A 21,491-nucleotide genomic window follows, 5' to 3' on the forward strand; every position below is an offset into this window, starting at 1 on the left:
TGATCAGATGAAGATAAAGACTTCTTAATTAATTTCAATCTTTTGAAACCATAATTAGTGCTCATAAAAAAATTCTGTTGAAGGAAGATGATCAGAAAATTACCGCCGCTTAAGCTTGACTACAAAGTCATTAACAGCTGACTGTAGATCTGGCATTGTCACTTTCTTTTTTGACCTGCAATAAATATATCAATCTTTATAACTGAATTTATCTGATTTATCATAACATCTTATGCATCTTTATTTATGTGAATTTTACACCGAGAGCTATCTAAGACGAACGGATAGAAAAAGTCATCAAAGCATACCAGTGGTGATAACTGGCAATTCAAGGTCACAGTAGAATGCTGAACACTACCATCACTGAATTTATCTCCCTTTGTGGAAGATTTAATGGCATCAGGGGAAAGGAAGAACAGGTGGCCAATTTCATGGCAAAGTGAGCAATGGAGCTAAGAAAGTAAAAAGATATATGCTAAAGCCTTGAAGGAAGGGATTTGAGCCAGTTGAGGATGTGTTAATTCTTCATGACTAATGGTAATATTTAGGTCACAGTGCACACAAATTCCAATGTGGCAGGAAGACAAACTCATCATAAATTCAAAGAGAGCATGGTAATGGGGCCACCCCTCTCTACTGCTACTTCCTCACATTTCAAAAGAATGAAAACAGTGCAAGAAAAACCATCTCAAGGCAAATAGAGAGCAGATTTCAATGGATCTCTTGTACTTTCACAGCAAATCAAATCAGTAACTCTTCAAGAATCCTATATGAGTTTCTTTTCTGCCTATGGTTATCAACTTATCAGCTTGGTAAAGACTGATAATTGTTGTCCAAAACCATTTAGGGCACAACTCTGGTAATTTTATGAGCTAAGCTTGATAAGCATGAATGTTCCATTCAATTTTTTCAGAATTGTGTGTTTTTCTATTATAGTAGATAGACAACAGCTTGGTGCAGGTCCAGAAATTCTTGACCATTCTGAAATAGATTCCCAAAATGCTATTAAACAATGACCACCCTTCTTCGTGGTAGGCGGCTGAGAAATGTTGGCAAGCAGTATTGACGATTTCAGTAGAAATATGCTATATTATGAGATTATCCGTATATTTGCTTCAGAAAAACATGAGATTTTCAGCTAAACTACCTTGGTGATCTTGTCCTTCATCCAGCCCTGCTCTCTCTAGTGTCTCCATCTTGGAGTTTCTCTGAAGGCTCAAAAATTCAGTACCTTCATTGCTAAGGTAACTTGAGCTTCAAAAAGCTTGGTGAACCATTAGTTTTATTTTGCACCGAGGACTAGAGGATCTTTAAGCCCTGTGCTTAAGTCATAATTGTTTTCGTAAGGACAATAATAATGCTCTCTTCATCCTGATGATGGATTACGAAGTGTGATTCAAAACATTGATATTAAAATCTTAATTCAGAAATTTCGATATCTTGATATCATGGATTGTGGAAATCTCTTATCATTGAATAACAATGTTTTTGGAAGTTGGAAAAAACATATTTCAGCCTAAAGAGAGGAAGTTTCTTCAGTCGCAAACCTGCCTAGTGAGAAAAAAAGGTCTATAGCTTATAATGTGATAACTAGAGAAAATAATTTAAGTGAAACACTATAACTTGTATTAAAAGCTCCAAAAGTCCAGACAGCATTTTGAACCTTTAAGATATTACACAACATATGGACCTTCCAAGTGGCCTATTATTATGGTGGAAATGGAGCAGATATTTTTTTAAGTGACATTACGAAGCTCTTTAAAACTCACTGGCTGGTTTGTGGCACCTTGCTTTTCTTGAAATAGCTAACCTGAGCATATTTGATCTATGCCATACTGGAAGGCAGGTATACAAACTACAAATTCCATAAGGTTATAATTGCAAAACACAAATAGCTAGACTGAGTGCACCCTGAGTGCTAATGTCCATATAGTGAAGGGAAGGTTTGTTCTGGACATTCACGTTGCTAAACAGATAACTATATTCAGCCATGTTGGCAGCAGGAATCATTGCAACTCAAACAGATTTCAATTTGCGACAAATCGATAATGATATATAATGAAAAGTAGTGGTAGAAAGGTTGAAATTGGCAATGTCAATCAAAAACCAACTATCTAGGTGGATTAAGTGTTGTTTGCTTCAGGTTTGGACAAATAGTTTGCAAGGTGCTGGAAACTTAAGGCTTTCCAAGAATAGGGCTTAGGTATATGCAGTCATGAAGAATATCTTCTTTACTCACTGCTTCCACAAAATCAATAAGCCTATGGACTTACATTGCAAACAAAAGGACTGATCTCACACCCCTCCACAAAAGTAAGAGATTGAGAAGATGCTTCGGATGGGATGCAGGATCTAATTGTATCCAGCTACTTTGCCTTAAAACCATAGAGATCATTTTTCTCTAATATTTTTTGTTTACGTTTTGCAGGATTTGCTATGATTCCAAATGATTTTTGCCTTTATCAAGTTCATTATGAAGGGTTGGCAATGCCATCCCTCTGCACACACAGAGATAACAGATACAAAGCAGAAATAAAAGATGCACAATGGACACAACGAATTATCCTGGGAAAACACTCCAACTTGAGGGAGACAAACCCAGCTACATATATATCACTTATACTTAATGGAAGAGCAGAAGAATGATTTACAATTTGGCCAACACTAGGCCGAACTGAAGCAATGAGGATAGCACCTATCAATATGCAGACAATAATAAAATTCCTTACTATCAATCTCCTAAAACAAAAGATATCAATCTGTGGTATATATGCAAACTCCTCCTGGAAGAATATATGAAATTGTCTTGACCCTTCACTGTCTTAGACATTACAAAGTGAAGACCCTTTGATGTCTTCACCCTTCATTGCCTAGACGTCACAAAGAAGATGGCATTACAAAGTGAGGTGACATTATGTGTTGAGTCAGCTTCAATAAAATACAGATTCTTTATTTATTTCAAATTTAGGAGGGAAAGATAACTGCTTGCACTATAAGTTATAACTTCAACATCCCTCTGTACAGGCAAATTGCAGCAGCTGATTCAGTTCACTGCCTATATATGCCCTTCGGCATACAATTTGTTAAGGAACTTAGGATCTGAGATAGAGTTTTAGTTTTATTTATAAATCAGTTATCAGAGATTCACTAAATGGAGTACTAATGAATTCTACAGTTCTGTAATCATATGACTGCAAGAATGTATATGTGATGTTTGTATTTCTCTGAAATTCCACTCTATAATAATACTAACAATCTTCAATTGTGATGGCTGCAGATATAGAGGAGAACACTAATGATTGCAGATGCAATGGATAGTAATATTGCCTTGTGAATGATATGTTCTCCGAATCACTATTATATAAGTTTGAATAGTCATGTCACCATAGAGACATGACTCTATGGGACATGTTATTCTTCATAACAAAACATGATTAACACAAAGTTTGCTATCACCCGAACCTAACTGGGCGATATTAAAGGCAGGCCCAATAACAACTTGAGCGCTTATATTTGATACAAGCCTGATGATATTCTGGGCAATCATGGTAACAAAAATTTGCTGTTGATCTGGGCAATACAATGGATGCCATTTGATGTCATTATTGCCATGTATCGATGCTTGATGTATGAGAAAATAATCACAGCATATATGTAAATATGCACCCCGATCTGGGCATGATCACAAAGTATCAAATAGCTTGTGATGTCAGTATGTGAAGGAAACCAAACACATGCATATATTTATGTATATGTATATTATATACATATACATATGTATATGTATGTTGAACATGTTTCATATACTGATATCAACTTTATCAGATCCAACCAAAGCTATACTTCAACACAATTAATGTCATTCATTGGTGATTATTGTCTTCATATCCATTCTCTTTAGAGTTTGTGCCTGAGATGACACGTGGAAGGAGGGATCCCATTGAGATGGTGCAATTTTGGTCTGCTGCATGTAGTTAAATTTTCCTCTGCCATCCCAATCAACCCTATAGATGATCAAAGGTTATTGGGTCTGGATGGCCGGCAAACAATGGCGCACTAAGGACACAGTATGCCATTGTGACAGATCTCATATCCAAGCTTGACACTTTGTACTACAAGTAGTCATCTGCAATTAGAATCTCTCCATGGTTCTGCTAGAGTTTGTGGAACACTGGGATGAAAACCCACCCCTACATTCATAAGGGGAAATTTAAAGGCGAAATATAGCATAAGCAGAAGCTAGTTATTTTAATTTAGCAGAAAATTTAAAGATACTGTTCAGAAATATAGTTATTTTAGCAGAAGCTAGGCTCTATGCATGCAAGTAAGCAAATACATAAAATTGCAAAATATCAAAATGAGCAAACTTGATAATCCATGAATAAACTGATATTTTCCTAGGCTTAATCTAAAAGGATTCCTTCTAAAGATTTAGAAGGATTGTACTGCTGTCTAAATGTCAAACTAATCAGGATCAACGCTTGAATTACCAGAGTATAACTAAGAAGACTCGATCATGAAATCTTCAAGATCATACACAATACTCATTCAGACATTTGCAAGCTATTAAATTTGCATGTCCAGCTATTTCTTCTAGGATCACAGTAATTCATTACACCTTTGCGATGAAACCCGGATCATTACGATAAAAAGATGCCTTGAACCCTTTGCCAGAGATAAGCCCTAATAGCCTGGAAACCTCTTCCTCTTATTTTTAACTCTACAACTTGGATTTCCATCCCTTTTGCAAATGTTTACAAATAAGACCTCTCACCAAAGTGACCTTTGGCAAAGGGGCAAGGTCATGTACAATTGCAGAGGTTGCCCGTGCTTGCACACATCATCAAACCCATGCTGTTGTACACAAAATCTTGCCTCGGAGCCATCCATAAATACACAAAGGTGTGTGGAAATATTCTTCTTCCTAATTGCTAGCATACCAAGAACAATAATGGTGTTCTTTAGTTTAGGTATGTAAGGCATGGTAAATATCACATAATCAGTGAAAGGTGTCCTATAACATGAGCAACGACCATTGAGAAATCTACCAAAATTAACTGTAGTTGTTGCAGCATCTTGAACCTTGTAGGGAGATAGAAGTGAACCAGCAAAACAATATTACAACTTTAAATAGAGCCACATCCAATCATTGCTTCAAACAATTTGGATACCTTTTGAAATGCAGAATCTGACATCACAAAACTCACAAACTAGCTGATGTTTGAATCTTTCCCAACTTAACTTGGAGCCTTGTGCAAACTTGTTGGCACATTTTGGCAAGTTCCTAAGCTTGCAAACTCATCAACAATGAATCCTTAATAATTACTGAACATTTTCCAAAGCTTGTCAAAAGTTTTGGCCAAACTAAAACCCATGTCAAGTTGTCAACATATCAATAAGTTCACAAACTAGCAAACTCAATGTCGCATCATCCTCCTGGAACCTTGTCAACATTTCGGCGATTTTGTTAACTCACCAAAATTGGATCTTGTTGAGCCTTCAATTGAAAATTTGGTCATGAACAGAATCTTCTCAACAATTTCAAAGGTTTGTGAACTTACAAATCTCTAATGCTTGTTTGTCAGAACCTTAAGAAGTTTTAAAACTTTTAAAAGTGCAACAAGTGAAAGGACAACTTGTTGAGGATACAAATTACTCCATGACTCATGCAAAAAGAAAACAAATAGAGGTACCTTTGAATCACCAACTCAAAAGATATGTGAAGGAAAATATTAGGACCCAAGGATTGGGAACACCATAGAACCTGTACCCAAATCATTTAAGTGAGAATAGGGATGAAATCACAAACCCGGAAAGGTGACACAATCTGAAATGTGAGGGTTAGGAAGCATAGAATATAACTCATGCCAAAAGGCCCAAAAGGCATGTGGGCAAAAGAATGACCAAGAGCCACATCTCCAAAAGATAACATAGTGAAAACATCAACGTACAGAGTCTAAGGAAATAGGTGTCAAGATGCCAGGGTAAAAATTCAAAAATCCCAACAAGGAAAAAGAGAAAAGGTGGGGGTCAAAGAAAAGGTATGGTGGGATGAGAAACTCTCAAATCCCAAATCTCCACCTAGTTCCTACAAGATGACCTGAGACACCCTTGACTTAAAACTTATTGGATTTTTGCAACTTCCAGCAACTAATAGGGATATGGAGAATGATAAGGAATCACTTACATGTGAATTTGACCAAAGAAGAACCATTTAGGACTTTCTCAAGTTGGTAATATATGATGGGCATAGTGAGGCCCTATGCACAAAGGGACCTAGACCAAGCAGAATTTGGCAATACAAAATTGGGCACCATCAGGTTGCAAGTTAATAAGCTCTCTGGTTATTGGACCTTTCTTTTCCTTCATTTTGTAAAATTGCTGAATATCGTTATGCTTGTTATCAAGCTTCTGTGGGTTTAACCCTATAGTTGTTTTGGACATGGCACCTTTTTGTAACTATGTTGTAAAAATTTGTATTTTAAAGGTGAGGTCTCCAATAGAACTCTCATTATTCAATCTAAAAACCATATTGAATATTCTCTTCAGAATTTACTCTTTTGTGCTTATAAGTCAATTTATTTCCTCAAAAAGACAACATGCAAAAGTTCTATGAGTTGAGACTGGAGGGTTTAAAAGATGCAAAAATCCAAGAAAATCATAGCTCAAGAACATAAGAAAACACACTCACAATAAAATTTTGTTTCTGGTAGAACTTCTGGAACTGAATTCTCTCTTGTTATCGCAATTTGCAAGTTTTTCAATAACAGACACATTCTATGGCATGCTTCTATCGAGAGCCTATTTAAATCAAATGCAGAAAACCTTTGCACATACCAAGTACACCTTGTAGTGCCTCTCGTGTTTGCAGTTTGTACCTTGTCTATTTTTGATTCGAGAGATACTTGATACTCTTATTATTATGTACTTTGAGATGACCTGAGGGTCGAATGTTATGCTTTGATTCAGTACCATAGATGCTATACTACTATGCTGTTCAGTTTATCATTTTTGCATGTTGATGCCATTTTGAGATGACAGAAGGTCTATGATGGTATTTGATCATCTGGTATTTGGACACATTTTCTAATTATGTCATGTGATGGATTTTATGCTATGATTATCTACTTCATTCTTGTCTCTTTATGCTTTATGCGAACATGAGTGATGTAAATGCAATTTTCGGTATAACTAAATAAATAGTTAAATATGTTATTTAATGCATTTATTGTTCCGGCTATGTTATTATATGCAATTGCACTTGATCGTGTATTTTAGTGTGTAGGATTTATATCCCTGGCAATGGCACATGGAGTTAGTGATTCAGCTATTCATATTTTACTAATGTCGTCCCTGTATGGTTGGCGTATCCTTATTTTAATTGTTTAAATTAAACCTTTCGATGATTATTAAATCCAAACTCATCTACATTATGTGATTAGACCAATAAGCGTGTCTATGCATTTAGAGGTTCGCATTGTCGCGTAAGTTGTTAAGTGATTTTCCGTGATTTTAGGTTTTTGGGTTTTAAATCTTATTGAATTTAATTTCTAGCAGCTTTGCCTTAGGTAAATTCCTGTTACGACAAATAACTTGTTTTCATTTGGGTTGATTCGAAGTCTAACTAATCTAACTAACTATTTGCCCTAATTGACTATTCACTCAAAAAGTGAATAAGTATTGAAAAAGGGATTTATTTTCTCACTTCTCACTTTTTGAAAATACAAATTTGAGAGCTTTTTGAGAATCCTCTTCTGAAGGATCTCGTTTCTGTTCGTTGTGGGAGTTGTGAGCATGGGATCTTTGCGAGGTCAGTCTCATTGGATCCGGCTCAGGTAGACCTTGCTTTGCCGTGATTTCCAACAGTTTCAACTAGCGATTTATCTTATTCTGTTGTTTTTAGTTTCAACCCTTTTGATGTCAAGTAAGGCCTTCTCGTTTTCTTGTTTTTGCTTCGCTTCAGCTTCTATTTCTGGTAGCAGTTTGTTAAGAGGTTGAGAACTAGTGTTCCCTCCGTTTATGTTTGCTAGTTCTGCTCGGTTGGTCGGGTATGAACATTTTCCCTGTTTTTGGGATGTGGATTTGGGGTTTCACACCGTTATGCTGGCCGTTTTTGCATATGGTGTCTAAACCCAAATATTATTGGATTTTCGAGGTTTTTGTACCCAAAGGTCAAATGGGTTTTAATTTTGAAGTTTTCTAGTTTTTGGAGTTTTTTACCTCGTTTTGTGTGCCACCCTATTTTCTCAAGTTTTCTTAGCATGAGTTTGGTCGTGGACCTGGATCATCCATTTGGATGTCAGTCAGACCATTGTTGCACTTTTATGTTGCATTGGGATGCGTGTCACAAATTTCCTCTCGAATCTATTTTCGGTAGAGTGTATTTTTGCATTGTGTTCTCATCCAGTCCTTGTGTTATGATCTTTGTTATGGTGGTGTGCCACACACAAGTACGTGCGCGTACATTTGTCGAGCGACTTGCAAGGCATAATCTTCCGTGGTACTTCCAGAAGTTATGACCATTGGGGTTGGGTTGGGAATTTGCATGCCTACGAGCACTCATCATTAAATGAGCATGGGTAGGGTAGAGTAGCATATGGAGGGGGCTTCTATCTCCGCAACCTCGTGTGTATTTCTCAAGGGTTCACGTGCAAAAGCTTTGTAAACAAGCGATAACTAAATAAAACACTAGGTGGTAATAAAACTTAAAGATAATAGAAAGGATTCAAAATGTACTCCTTCCGTTGGGAAGTGTAGAGCTTTTAGTACCAGCTTGGGCTTGTCAATGCCAAATGACTCTCCATGATGTCAACCCCTACTTAGTAGCTCATTGAGTGTCTAACCAGGACCTGTAGTTTATGCATTGTCCATGTTCTTGGTTTTAGTCATCATATTGTCTAGCGTGTGGGTTAGCCATGGACGTGCTTTACGTGTGTTTGTGGTTGGATCATTATCTCCATCAGCACGATGGGAGTGAGCCTACGGGTTCCACGTGGTTGGGAGGCATAGCTACCTATACAACTGCTGGGGACCGGTGTACAGAGACAATCTATTGTCCTAGTGCGACTGTTGCTAGATGTTTTCACTTAGTACTTCAAGTTTCGGAGTATGCTTTCTTGTGAATTATGCTTTCATTGGAATGCTTGTATATCATGTTTAGATGATGTCATTTTTTGACGCATTTCCTTATTATGATGATTAGCATATAATAGATGATGTTATCTGTTTTGTAAGATTATCTTATGCTTTACTTCTAGCATGTTAGATTTCCTTATGCTTATGTTGTAGCACGTTTCAATAGTGACATCCTTATATGATAGTACCAACGATCTAATCGATAGCTTGGGATGTTACGTGCAAGGGATGGCTAGGGCCCACGATGGTCTTATGATGCTATTATGTTTGGGAGGAACCGCGTACCTAGTTTGGTTGTTCCATTCATTGCGATGTCATTTCAGTTATTGCGATGTTGTTTTAGTACACTGCGATGTTTCCTTCTATACTTTCCCTTCACTGATTGTTAGATGGTTAGATTGTGTTTTCGTCTTTCAGTATTGTATTCAAGTGTTTACGCCTCGAATTGTGGATCCGATACTCCCTAGTGTGGAGGTCTTGAACTCTAGTTTTCTCTTTAGTTCATCTTTAGAGTTTGTTTCTTGCATTCCTAAGCGATCATGTGTCAGCATGGGGTGATACAATATAGTGTCACACGCCCAATAGAGATTTGTCATGCAATCCCTGATTGTATCGCACATCTCTTAGTGAAATGTCGTGCAATATTGGAAAGTATTGCACCACCTTTGAAGAAGTTGAGATAATGGGTGTTGCACACATTGCATAATATTGTTATATTTTATTATGTAATGTTGCACCTAAATGGATATGCAACATGTAAAGATTTCCATGGAATATTCTTGATGAGTTGTATTCTAACATTGTGAAAATATTTCATATAATTATTTAATATTGGGGAAAAGAATTAAATGCTCAATATTAAATGTGGGGTCAACGGGTTAGGTAGCACATGGTTTATGTAATACCACTTAGTGGTTTTGTAGGACTTGCTACTATATAAGTAGCCACAAGGGTAGTTGTTGTAAAATAAGAGTGAGAAAGGCAAAAGTCGAGTGGGACAAGGCTTGACAGGTTAGCCAAGGGAGCATTTGTGAAAGTTGGAAGCATGGCATGGAATGTGTGGATTCATGCTTGTTCACATAGTTTGCTCGGTTGTGGCTATGGTCATGAAGGCTTCCATGGTTGTATTGCAATGGTATTTTTGCTGAATAATACAATGTGATGGATGCTTTTGGAGGCTGGGTTTTTCCCTCGATGAGGGTTTCCCAGGGTATATCTTGTGTCACAATTTTGTGAGTATGTTGTCTATTCTCTTGCATGTGGATTTTAATTCCATATTTATTTCAAATCTATTATGGATTATGTAAAAACGATTATATTCTTTATTGCCAAGTTTTCTTACAAGTGGTATCAAAGCTATGGTTTTATTGTTTGTAACCCTAGATTGAATCCATGAGAATGCATGAGAGGATAAAAGAAAGGGCAAGATATATGAGTGATTTATTGCAGATCTGAGGGCTTTGGATTTGCTGTTATGATGGGATGTTAAAAGATTTGGGCATGTGAAATTTTTTGGACAAAAGGATTTTTCGGATATTTCATTTAAATGAAGGTTTTGGGGGAGAGCTTGCAGAAATGACCTTCTGGGTAAAAACAGACCTCGCCATTGGATTCGGATTGACGTCTCCATAAATTTTGATATATAATATGCCCTAGTTTGGCCATGTTTAGAGGAAATGAAAGAATTTTTCAGTTTTGGCCCGTGATGGCCGTCAAATTTAATCTCGTCGAAATTTTCGTCACAAAAAAAGTGAAAAATCACAGTGAAAATGGTAAAAAGACTGTCTTAGTAAAACGGCCATAACTTTCTCTCAGGATATCAAATTTCAGAGTTCTTATAGGCGTTGGAAAGTTAATTCAGAGCACTACAACATGGTATAGGTTTGGTTCTATGATTTTGATATTTTGTCAAGTTTTAAGAGCCCTAAAGTCAGATGTTATTTATTTTGAGCACGGATTAGAGCATAACTTGGGCATGCGGAGTCGGATTTTGAACTTCGAGTAGTCAACGGAAAGCTCTTTGAGAGGTATACACATTGGTTCAGATTTGGTGCAAGTTTGGCATAATTTATTTGGTGATATATTGATCTGAACAATTTATGGTATATTTTGACTATGGTAACATTGTAAGTTTATGGCATTGGAGATTTAAGATTTGATGTCATTGTACACTCAGTTCATTATTCAAATTGGTCTCATGATGATATGGTTATCAGTGTTTGTTTTGGATATGTGTGATGACTTGTTGGATTTACAAGTTGTGCAGTGTTGTAAGATGTCTATACTTACAGGTTGCATTTATGGCTTGGTTATGGGTTGTCTTTGCCCATTGATCTTTCATTATTGATGCACATTCAGATTGGTGGCTTGGATTTGGATTGTTTATGCCCTAAATCACATGATTTGCTGATTTTATTCTTCTTATAAAAGGGATGAGATGTTGTTACCAAGTATAGTCATAGTGGAGGATTGAGGGTTGACTATTTTATGCTGACAGGTTGGACACTTTGAGAGACAGATGCTCGGTTCATGGATATGATCATGGTGTCATGGATTTTGACATGACATGATTGGATATACAGGTACATCCTTGATATTCATTAGCTTGAATTTTTGATTCAGTTATGGTGGTATATCTTTTTGGTTGAGGATCATGGTTATTTGGTTTCTTTTGAGGAGCTCATGATGTGCACTTTGAGTTATTTGATGGTTTAATGCATTGGTTGATTCTCATGCTTAGAAGATATTTTTCATCATAATGTCATGGATAGCTTGGATACATGGTTTAGTGGGAGCTTGTGACAGTGATGGGGTGATAGTGCAGGATTAGTTTCTGGTTTGATTTGGATCTTCATGTAGGAAATGGATTTTATGATGCCATCGGTGACTTGGTACCATAGTTGAGTGGGAGTTGTTGGCATTGATATATTTATTGAGTGTTTGCAAATGTTGGAGGTTTGTCTTTGATCCTGTTGCTGCAGAAGCGTCTTTGACATTTGTATGGTGCATTTGATATCTTCATGGTGTGTGAAGATGGTTAGATCTTGAAGACTCATGGAGTTCTTGGTTATCTTCATGGTATGTGGAGATGGTTCTTCCTGTTGTGTGGAGATGGTTTTCTTCATGGTGTGTGGAGATGGTTACATTTTGAGGACTCACGAGGTTCTCGGTAAAGGTACAGTTTATGCTTTTATTTGACATGTTATCCTTGGTGTGAGGATGGTTTCATTATTATGTCATGGTATACTCTTGATACGCGTTTGGAGTTGTGACATGTTATAGCATGTTCATGTGGAGCATGTTATCTCTTTGGTTGAGATGGTTTAGATCATGTTGTCATGTTTATGTTCCTGAGGCCATGGTTGGAACTTTGACATTGATCTTGATTTAGTTTTTTGGTATTGAGTACACAGATCATAAGCTGGATACTTCATGATATTGCTATGTTGCATTTGAAGTTGGCATGGATTGATTGTTTACAAGTGCTCATGGATACTTAGAGACGATGGTGATGCTGATTTCTCTTAGATTAGAGATCTATTTATTGGGACGGTTGATGGTTTCAGCAGGAAGTCTGAGGGGTAGTCACCTGCTATGGACTTGAGAGGAGATTGTTTTTAGATGAGTCTTGGTTGGAGACTTGGGTATCTTGATGAGCATTCTCATTCCCCACTCTTGGTCTACTCGGCGGTTTGCTACTTGAGAGGTATAGCCCATTGTTTCTCTCAATTGCATTATATTTATGCTTGTCTTTCATGAATATGGATCTTGAGCTATGGTACATGAGTTAGTTCTAGAGGGTTCATTTGAGAGATGGTTAAGCATTGGTTATCTCCATATGCATATGTTGTTATGCTGGTTGAGTTTGGAAGATGGTTTTATATTAGGAATATTCCTTGGATTAGGAATGGTTTTATTGAGTTTGATCTTCTTGTGAGAGGCTTACATCCATGATTAGTTATATGGTATGGTTTGGGTGTTGTTAAGGCTTCTTGTTGGGGTTTTATGGAGGAGATCATACTTGCACAGTTTACATGTAGAGGTGTGTGTAGAAGGACATGATATAGGTTACGATTTGCATAGTTTCTCTTGGTCTTGGTTATCTTCTTACATGTTCAGTTTTGCCTACATTGGATTTGAGATTGGTTAGAGATTGTGATCACTAGTTTGTGCTCATGTATGTCATGTGAGATGACATGATTATTCATTTATCTCTTTCTTCTGTTGGTTGTGGAGAATTTGGGAGACTATTGGAGACTTGTTATGAGAGTTGTTCTTGCAGAATATTAGTTTATGTATTGTGGATGTCCTTGATACTACATGGATTCCCTTCTTTGAGATGTTGTGAATGGATTGGTTATAGATTTGACATTATCTTTTGCAGTGGGAGTTTCTTGGTATATATGTGGTCGGTATTGCTCTTGAGGCTTGTGATTGCAGGTTATAGATTGGATATGTCAGTGATATGAGATTCAATTGGTATATACTTTTGAGGTATGGATAGTTGGATGGGTTTGGCACTTGCTGTGGGTGTTATTTCAGCTATGGATATATTTTGACAACTACGGATACATGTGATTACCTTTGGATCAGGTTATTTGTGCTTGGCATTTCAGTTGGTACAAGATTTTATGATCTTCTAATGCAACAGGTTGGGTGGTTTTCTCTTTGGATGGCTTTTATGTATGTCCAGTGGTAGTGGCATAATAGGAGGTGAGATCATTCATATTCGAGATGCTGGATACTTTTATTTTGTTGCAGGTACCAAGATGGAGCACTTGGTGTATTTTGATCCATGACGGTGGATGTGCTGGGAGGGATTGTTCCCTTGTTCATTTGTGTGGCTACAGATTGACTCTATGCAATGTATACAACAAGTGAAAGATTGTTGAGATAATGGGTGTTGCACACATTGCATAATATTGTTATATTTTATTATTTTATTTTATTATGTAATGTTGCACCTAGATGGACGTGCAACATGTAAAGATTTCCATGGAATATTCTTGATGAGTTGTATTGTAACATTGTGAAAATATTTCATGTAATTATTTAATATTGAAGAAACGAATTAAATGCCCAATATTAAATGTGGAGTCAATGGGTTAGGTAGCACATGGTTTATGTAATACCACTTAGTGGTTTTGTGGGACTTGCTACTATATAAGCAGCCACAAGGGTAATTGTTGTAGAATAAGAGTGAGAAAGGCAAGAGTCGAGTGGGACAAGGCTTGACAGGTTAGCCAAGGGAGCATTTGTGAAGGTTGGAAGCATGGAATGGGATGTGTGAATTCATGCTTGTTCACATAGTTTGCTCGGTTGTGGCTATGGCCATGAAGGCTTTCACGGTTGTATTGCAATGGTATTTTTGCTGAATAATACAATGTGATGGATGCTTTTGGAGGCTGAGTTTTTTCCTCAATGAGGGTTTCCCAAAGTATATCTTGTGTCACAATTTTGTGGGTATATTGTCTATTCTCTTGCATGTGGATTTTAATTCCATATTTATTTCAGATCTATTATGGGTTATGTGGAAACGATTATATTCTTTATTGCCACGTTTCCTTACAAAAGTGTTGTACAATACTAATAAAGTATCGCACGCCCTCTTGAGAAGTGTCGCCCAAACCCTGAAAGTGTCGCACCCCTTCTTGAGAAAGGTCGTACAATACTGGAATATATCGTTCAGTGCTGATTTAAAGTATCGCTTGGTATTTGCAAAAACCTGTCCAAGCGGACAGTGGGCACTTTTCAGTTTGACCTGAACTTTTTGAGAAGTGTTTTGGCTACCCTCTTAGGTGCTCATCAATCCTGTGGTGTTGCACTTTGAATTCGGAATGTTTTGATTCAAATTCAGTTATGCGTCTTCTGCCGTCAGTTGTTTTGGTCAGTAGTGGCGTTTGGAGATCCGTTGGTGTCGGGATGTTTGGTTAGTCTTCCGTTGTGATCCTCGTATGTTGTATGTCGTGTGCATCCATACTTGTTCAAAAAAAAAAATCTTCACTTATATTTATCCTTGTTTCCAAGGATCTTCGAGTAGGGCACTACACACCTAATACAATTGAACTGGCAACATCTATTAAAATGAGAACTCTGTAGCTCGAGTACGTACTAGTGCCTCTGAATTGATAAACATATATTATCTAAAATTACTGCCCTAAACAATGCCATCACTTTGGATGTTATGGCATACATATTTATGAGTTGTTCCACATGCAGCATTATTATACTTAACCCATCAAGTTGTATCTGTTAACTTCTCAGAAGTCAAGTACTATTCCGTTATATTTATACCAAATTAAAATTCTTCCACTCACAACCAGCTCTGTTGGTTCAGATTTAGACACATAGCTCTTAAGAATAACATCTATAAGCTTGTAACAAAAGGGGTCCTTATTACAGTGTCACCTCAAAATTCGGAATTTAAAAATGGGAGCTCATCCTTGTAGCCATACACCCATCTCATGATTTGTGATACCCAACTATGTGTCACCCTCATTTAAAACCTCCATAAAGCATCTCTGGATTATGTCACCATCATTTTTCTCCTCCATTTTCACAAGGTTAGCTATTTTAATATAGTCGAGTACTATAATGATAATGCCACAGATACCAACTATGTGGTCATGAATTGGATATATTTATGAGACTCCATTTATTCCAGAAATTCTATATGCTACGTTTATCAAAATGTGAAATTTTCACAATTGAGCATGTTCTGGGTTTGATTATATATGATGCTGTGATGATATAACATATTTAATTGAAATGTGAATATTCGATGTTTACAATGACAGGTTTCAGATACAGGAGGCATGAACCATTTGTCGGGGTACATAACTTATGAAACTATGAGAAAAACTCTTCAAGCTAGCTTGCTCATCTGCTACTTATTTAGTTTGAACTTTTAAGACTTTTCCAAAACAGATTCATGGAGAATGGGTGTAGCTTCCAAAGTAGAAAAAACTACTTAGACATGAGCTCAACATGCACAACATAACAACAAATGACTAAATTTTATTCTTTTGTAAGACTCGCACAAAATAAGGAAATAAGATAACAAATGTATGAACATACCCATCTTTATGCCCTTCTGAGTTTAGTCATAGCAATGTCCTTGAATGGAATGCAGAAGAAGATTATTTTTTATTTTTTTTAAATTACAAAATTTCTGTTCGGATGGGAATGGATCTTTTCGAGACAGAAGATTTAAAGGTCTGAAACGTCTGTTATTGTAGAGAACAAATGGCGGCTTTTGCCACATTTATAGTCTTTTAAGTCAACTCGGTTATCTGGTAAAATACTGAAATTTTAAAACCTTCAATAACCTTGATTCCTTATGAGATAGATATTTATTGAAAACAGCAATTATGTGGGTACTCTTGTGTATATACGCTCAAGATCTCTGGAAAAAAAGTCCCCTAATATTTGCAAATTAAAGAGATAAAACATGCTTTAAGAAAATAGTAAAAATAACTTGGTATGCCCTTGGTTTTCGCTGTTTGTCGGATTACTTAACATTAACCATTAACCATCGAGAGGCAAAGGACTTTAAACAGCATATTTCGCGAATATAATCCATCTAACAGTGCACTTCTCCGACTCGTAAACTAGAGCGTTAATAATTTTTAAAACGGCGCAAGAAATTTAACACAATAAAAATTTCTGAAGTAGACAAGGCAAATGCCCAATTGGGGTCTTAAATTGAGATCCATTCGGACTGAGAATTTTTCACAAATTTCATACCTGTTGTAAATATAACAGCATGGATTCCAATTTTAGTTTATGGTGATGGTTGCAATACCTTGGAGAGTGTGCGCTGTTAGTAGGCTCCAAGTATGAATCGAATTAGGGTTTATAGGACTGGTTTATAACGCCTGATATACTGCCACACTAGTTTCATTGCACGGTTGATATTTTGAGTTCATGAAAGGAAACGGATAACTATGGCATTCATGTTTTTTCATAAAAAATAGTTTTGCCGTCTTCGAAAAAGCTAGTATCGCAATTTATTTTTTTCATATTTAGGTGTTCTGATTCAAGGCGGTCTCATTTTTATTATTTTTTATTTATTGTGTATTTCATAATAAAACGAAAAAACAACGACCATATGTTTTGAAAGTTTTTTTTAGTTGATCGGAATATTATATGCCTATGAATCAAATTTGTGTTAATATTTTTTTATTTAAAAAATTATGAAGGTAATGATAATGAAAAAGATTTTGTAGTGTTTGTCAAGTTACATTTTGATATTACTGTCGAACTCTTTAAGGTTAGTTTTATGTTTGATGATTAGTAACATTATCTTGAGATTATTAGATATTGTTTTACTTTCAGTTGATTAAATGATGAGATTACTTGGTACTCTATATTTCATGTATGCATGATGATTATTACAGTGCTTTCAATTATTGACAATGATTAGTTAGATGGTTTATTATCATATGTGTTTTTTTATAGATAATGACCTCATACTGCATGTGTATGGTGTGCATGTTTGTTCTCTTTGTGTATGGTGTTTCTAATGTGGTTAAGGGAGTAGTAGTCACCTGCTAGTCGGGATCTACACAATGCACCACTTTCTGCCATTGTCTGTTTAGCTTAGAATATTGTGTTTGTACATGTGTGAATTTTATGCAAGTTGCAAGTATCGAGTATCAACTTCCTTGAATTGTCAAGATGAGCGTATCCTATCACACTATTTCAATGGTAAGAAATGGGAGATAAATTATTAAGTCCAAATCCTAAACTCTTAAGCCATTTGTCCTAATTGATAATTAGGACAAGTATCTAAGTTGTGTACCCTCTGAATGCGTTGGATGACATTAATTCGTGATCATAACCCTTTAGTTTGATTTTGTGTGTGTTTTGCTATGATGGTTTCCATATTTTGTTTTATGAGTCTTTGGTGAATTTTCTATTAATTAAGTCTAATTAAAATATTAAAATTAATGATTTAATTTAATGAAAAATTATTATGATATTTTAATATTTAACTATATTTGGTTAATTGAGAAATTAATTAAATAAAAGAATTAAATTTGAAGATAAAAGTCATAAGTATAATTTGGAACGTGATAATATTTATTTAATTTAATAATAATATATATTTAGAGTTCATTTTCAAATAAATGTTAAATAATATTATTATTTAAGATAATAAATAGTTATCAAATTTAGTGTTCGAAAATAAATTTAGAAGTGGGAAAAGAAATTAGTTTATTAAAAATTTCATGATCGCATGATACGTGCATGAGATTAAATTTAATAAATTAATCTAAAAAGAGTCCAGTGGAAATTAAAATAAAGTAATTTAATTAATTAATTAATGTGTATAGAGAAGATAAAAAGAAAGATAAATAAAAGGTAATAACGAGTTAAGAGTTGTGAGCAAGGAGTTCTCTGGGGTGAACACACAATTAGTGCCCCGATTTTGGGAGAGAACTCCATATCACAACTTGGGGGTTCATTTTTGAAAGACGCGAATTTGGAGATCGAAATTTTGGAAGAGGAAGGAATTTTTGAAGAGGAAAGGGTTCTGAGAGGAGGGATTCTCTTCAATCTTCTTAGGCGTAGCGATTAGCATCAGTGTCTAGGTAGATGTTTGTGATTTTCGCATATCTTAATACGCACTTTTCTTTCATGTCTTCATCATGTCTGTTTAGTGGATGCTTAGATAATCTTATGAGGAAATCTACCATATTTTGATTCTCTAGTGTGTGGATTAAATCTTCTATGTATGGGAAGTTTTAAATGTTTAATATAATGTTTCTTTTCATGGATCTTGAATTTGGAAAAAGAACAGGATAGGGTTGTGCGATAAAATTGAAGATCTTATTCAAAGCTTGAACGTTCTTAATCGATAAATAAGATCTTTCTTTAACAGATTTAAAATTAAGAATTAAACAGGGAAAGGGTTTTGCTTTGAAATTAAGATTTAATTAAAAAATTCGACCAGTTGGTCGTACTTTCCCTATCAAGGTAGTTCTAAATTTTTTATTAAAAATATATATATTTTTTTTTTAAATTACTAAGAGGAGGGGGGGGGTTTCACTGTTTTGTTTTATAACAAAGTAATTTTTTTAAAAAAATTTAAAATATATATATTGGGGAGGGGTGGGTTTTACCCACCCCCTACCCCCTTACCTCCTTATATGGCGGCCTAAGTCGCTGCCGCAACAGCCTACTATGGCAGCACTGTCGCAGGTTCAAAAGGGTCGCGGCCAGCTTAAAGCCGGCGGGCTTAAAATGCATGTAATACATTTTTTTAAATTTTATTAAAAATTAATTTAATTAAGTTTTAAATAATATTTATTATAATTTTTAAATATTATATTATTAATAAAGTTTACTTAAAGTTTTTAATTAATATAAAACTTAATTAATCAATGATATTTAATAAGTATTAAATTATTAAAATAAATTTATAAAAATTAATTGAATATTAATAATAGATATTAGTTTATTTAAAATAAAATGTAATTCAAATTACTATGAGTGTTAGTTAGTAAGATGAGAGTACTTTTTAAATTTGTAAATTCAACTTTAGTAGAAATTACTATTGTTCTATTGGAAAACGATAAGTAAACTCAAACAAATATAATATTTACCCTCAATAAATTTTAGAAAATTGACTTCAAATATTTGGGGGGGTTAATCTTTTTTTTATTTAAACAAATTTATGGGTTAACTATAAGGCAAATAGGGAATCTTCATAACTTGAAACTTACTCTCGAACCAAAATGGAAACCTTGTATTTAGCCCAACTAAGTGAACCAAAATGAACCAAAACGTGTACTTGCATCTTATTTTCTATATGTTGTTTGTAGTTGGGGGTTTGGGGATGATTAGATTTTGACTAGTTTAGGGTGTTACCAGAGGCTCGGGGGTTATGAGTTTGCGATGTTATGATGCTTTGATTTCGATCCTTTTAAACCCAACCATGGTATGTGATGGTAGGCTCTATGTTGAGTGTGATTATATTGTTGATTATTGTTTTAGTGCTTATGTGGGATGGCGAGATTTTATGCTATGAGATATTTGACTTAACCATTTTTGAGTCATCAATCAATTATATTTGATTTGCTTCCTAGTCGCTTTGAGAGGACTGAGGTGTTATGATTGATTTGTTCTTGATGATGTCATGTTGTGACATGTTTGACTTGACCATTTTGAAGTCTTTGATCAGTATTATTCTATGATACTTTCTGGTTGCTGATTGAGAACCGATGGGTATTACTTTCTGGTTACTCATTGAAAACCGATGGATATTGTGATTTATCTTTGATGCTTTCCAGTTGCTTGCAGAGAACTAATGTGATTATTGTGATTATATTTATGATGCTTTCTAGTTGCTTGTATAGGACTGAGGTGATTTCTATATGATTATTGATTTGTGATTTTATGAGCCTAGGGTAGGTTATTTACTTGTAGTGTCGGGAAGTGGCTTGCAATGGGGGTTGGGGCCCTAAGTGGCTACCAAGGTAACTCATTGTAAGTTGTTTAATTAAGTGATAACATTACACTAAATGAGAGTAAAATGAACCTAACAAGAGTTAATTGTATGTTCTCGCCCATGTCTTGAGTGCTAGTACAGACTAGGATGGGAGTAGAGAGAACACTTGGTTGTGACCTTGCATTCCGTAGTATGCCTTGTCAGTACGAGAGGATACTAGTGGTTGTATTGGGATCACTAGGGACTCGGGAGTCTTAAGGGACTGCTTAGGTAACTCCAAGCATGATTCATGCAATGACACTTGTCCGCTTACATAGTAGGTTTCCTATGTGTCTTGTGTGCCTCTGGGAATTAGATGTCAACCTATCTTAGAACTTTTGAGTTAGATTGCTTTTAGGAATTCTTGGACTTAAAGAGTACTTGTGTTATGTGATTTGATATCATATTTGGGACTTGAGACTATCTTCTCAACGCGGTGGGAGTGGGCCATTTAGGTTCCACGCGATCAGGTGGTAGTGCTTTTTCACTCTTACTATTGAGATCCGTTCATGGTCACTGTGGCTGGAGCTTCTTGGGAGCTACTATGTGTTTGATGTGTATGTTACTCTTTCTTGTTTCAAAAAAAAAATGTTGGCAAACTTAGTAAAACTTTAGGACATTTTTTTTTGGGTCCCTTGGCGGGGCATTATAGATTTTAATGATTATTAGTAGTTGTTAATAAGTACTATTGTAATACATTTTGTTGATAAGTAGGAGATAATTTCCACAGCAAGTCAAATTGTGATATTTGTGACATTGTTATCAGGATTTAACCTGTATGATTTTGAGTCAAAGTCATTGACCCATGTTTCATGAGTAGTGATTCAACATGAAGCCATCTCTCATTAGGATAAATGGAACA

At 35.5% G+C, this 21,491-nt stretch overlaps 1 protein-coding gene across 3 annotated transcripts in view; it reads right to left on the reverse strand.

Moving 5' to 3' along the window:
• LOC149543211 (uncharacterized) overlaps positions 1-17,161 on the reverse strand; it is a 53,031-nt gene extending 35,870 nt beyond the window's left edge. The window contains exons 1-2 of one of the 3 annotated variants that reach the window (XR_016355606.1): positions 16,940-17,118; positions 104-175 (exon numbers count right to left, since the gene is read on the reverse strand). Coding sequence is in view for 2 of the 3 variants with exons in the window: in XM_089798076.1 (XP_089654202.1) it covers positions 104-156 (53 nt within the window). In the remaining variant the exon portion in view is untranslated. Of the gene's footprint in view, positions 1-103; positions 176-16,881 lie in introns of all 3 variants that reach the window. The other 2 variants (XM_089798076.1, XM_089798077.1) reach the window with 2 other exon arrangements.
• Positions 17,162-21,491: the final 4,330 nt, after the last annotated feature.

This window comes from Cupressus sempervirens, chromosome 8 (assembly GCF_028749045.1).
Source record: "Cupressus sempervirens isolate cs-2001-9-10 chromosome 8, ASM2874904v1, whole genome shotgun sequence".
In the NCBI taxonomy this organism is placed as follows: domain Eukaryota; kingdom Viridiplantae; phylum Streptophyta; class Pinopsida; order Cupressales; family Cupressaceae; genus Cupressus; species Cupressus sempervirens.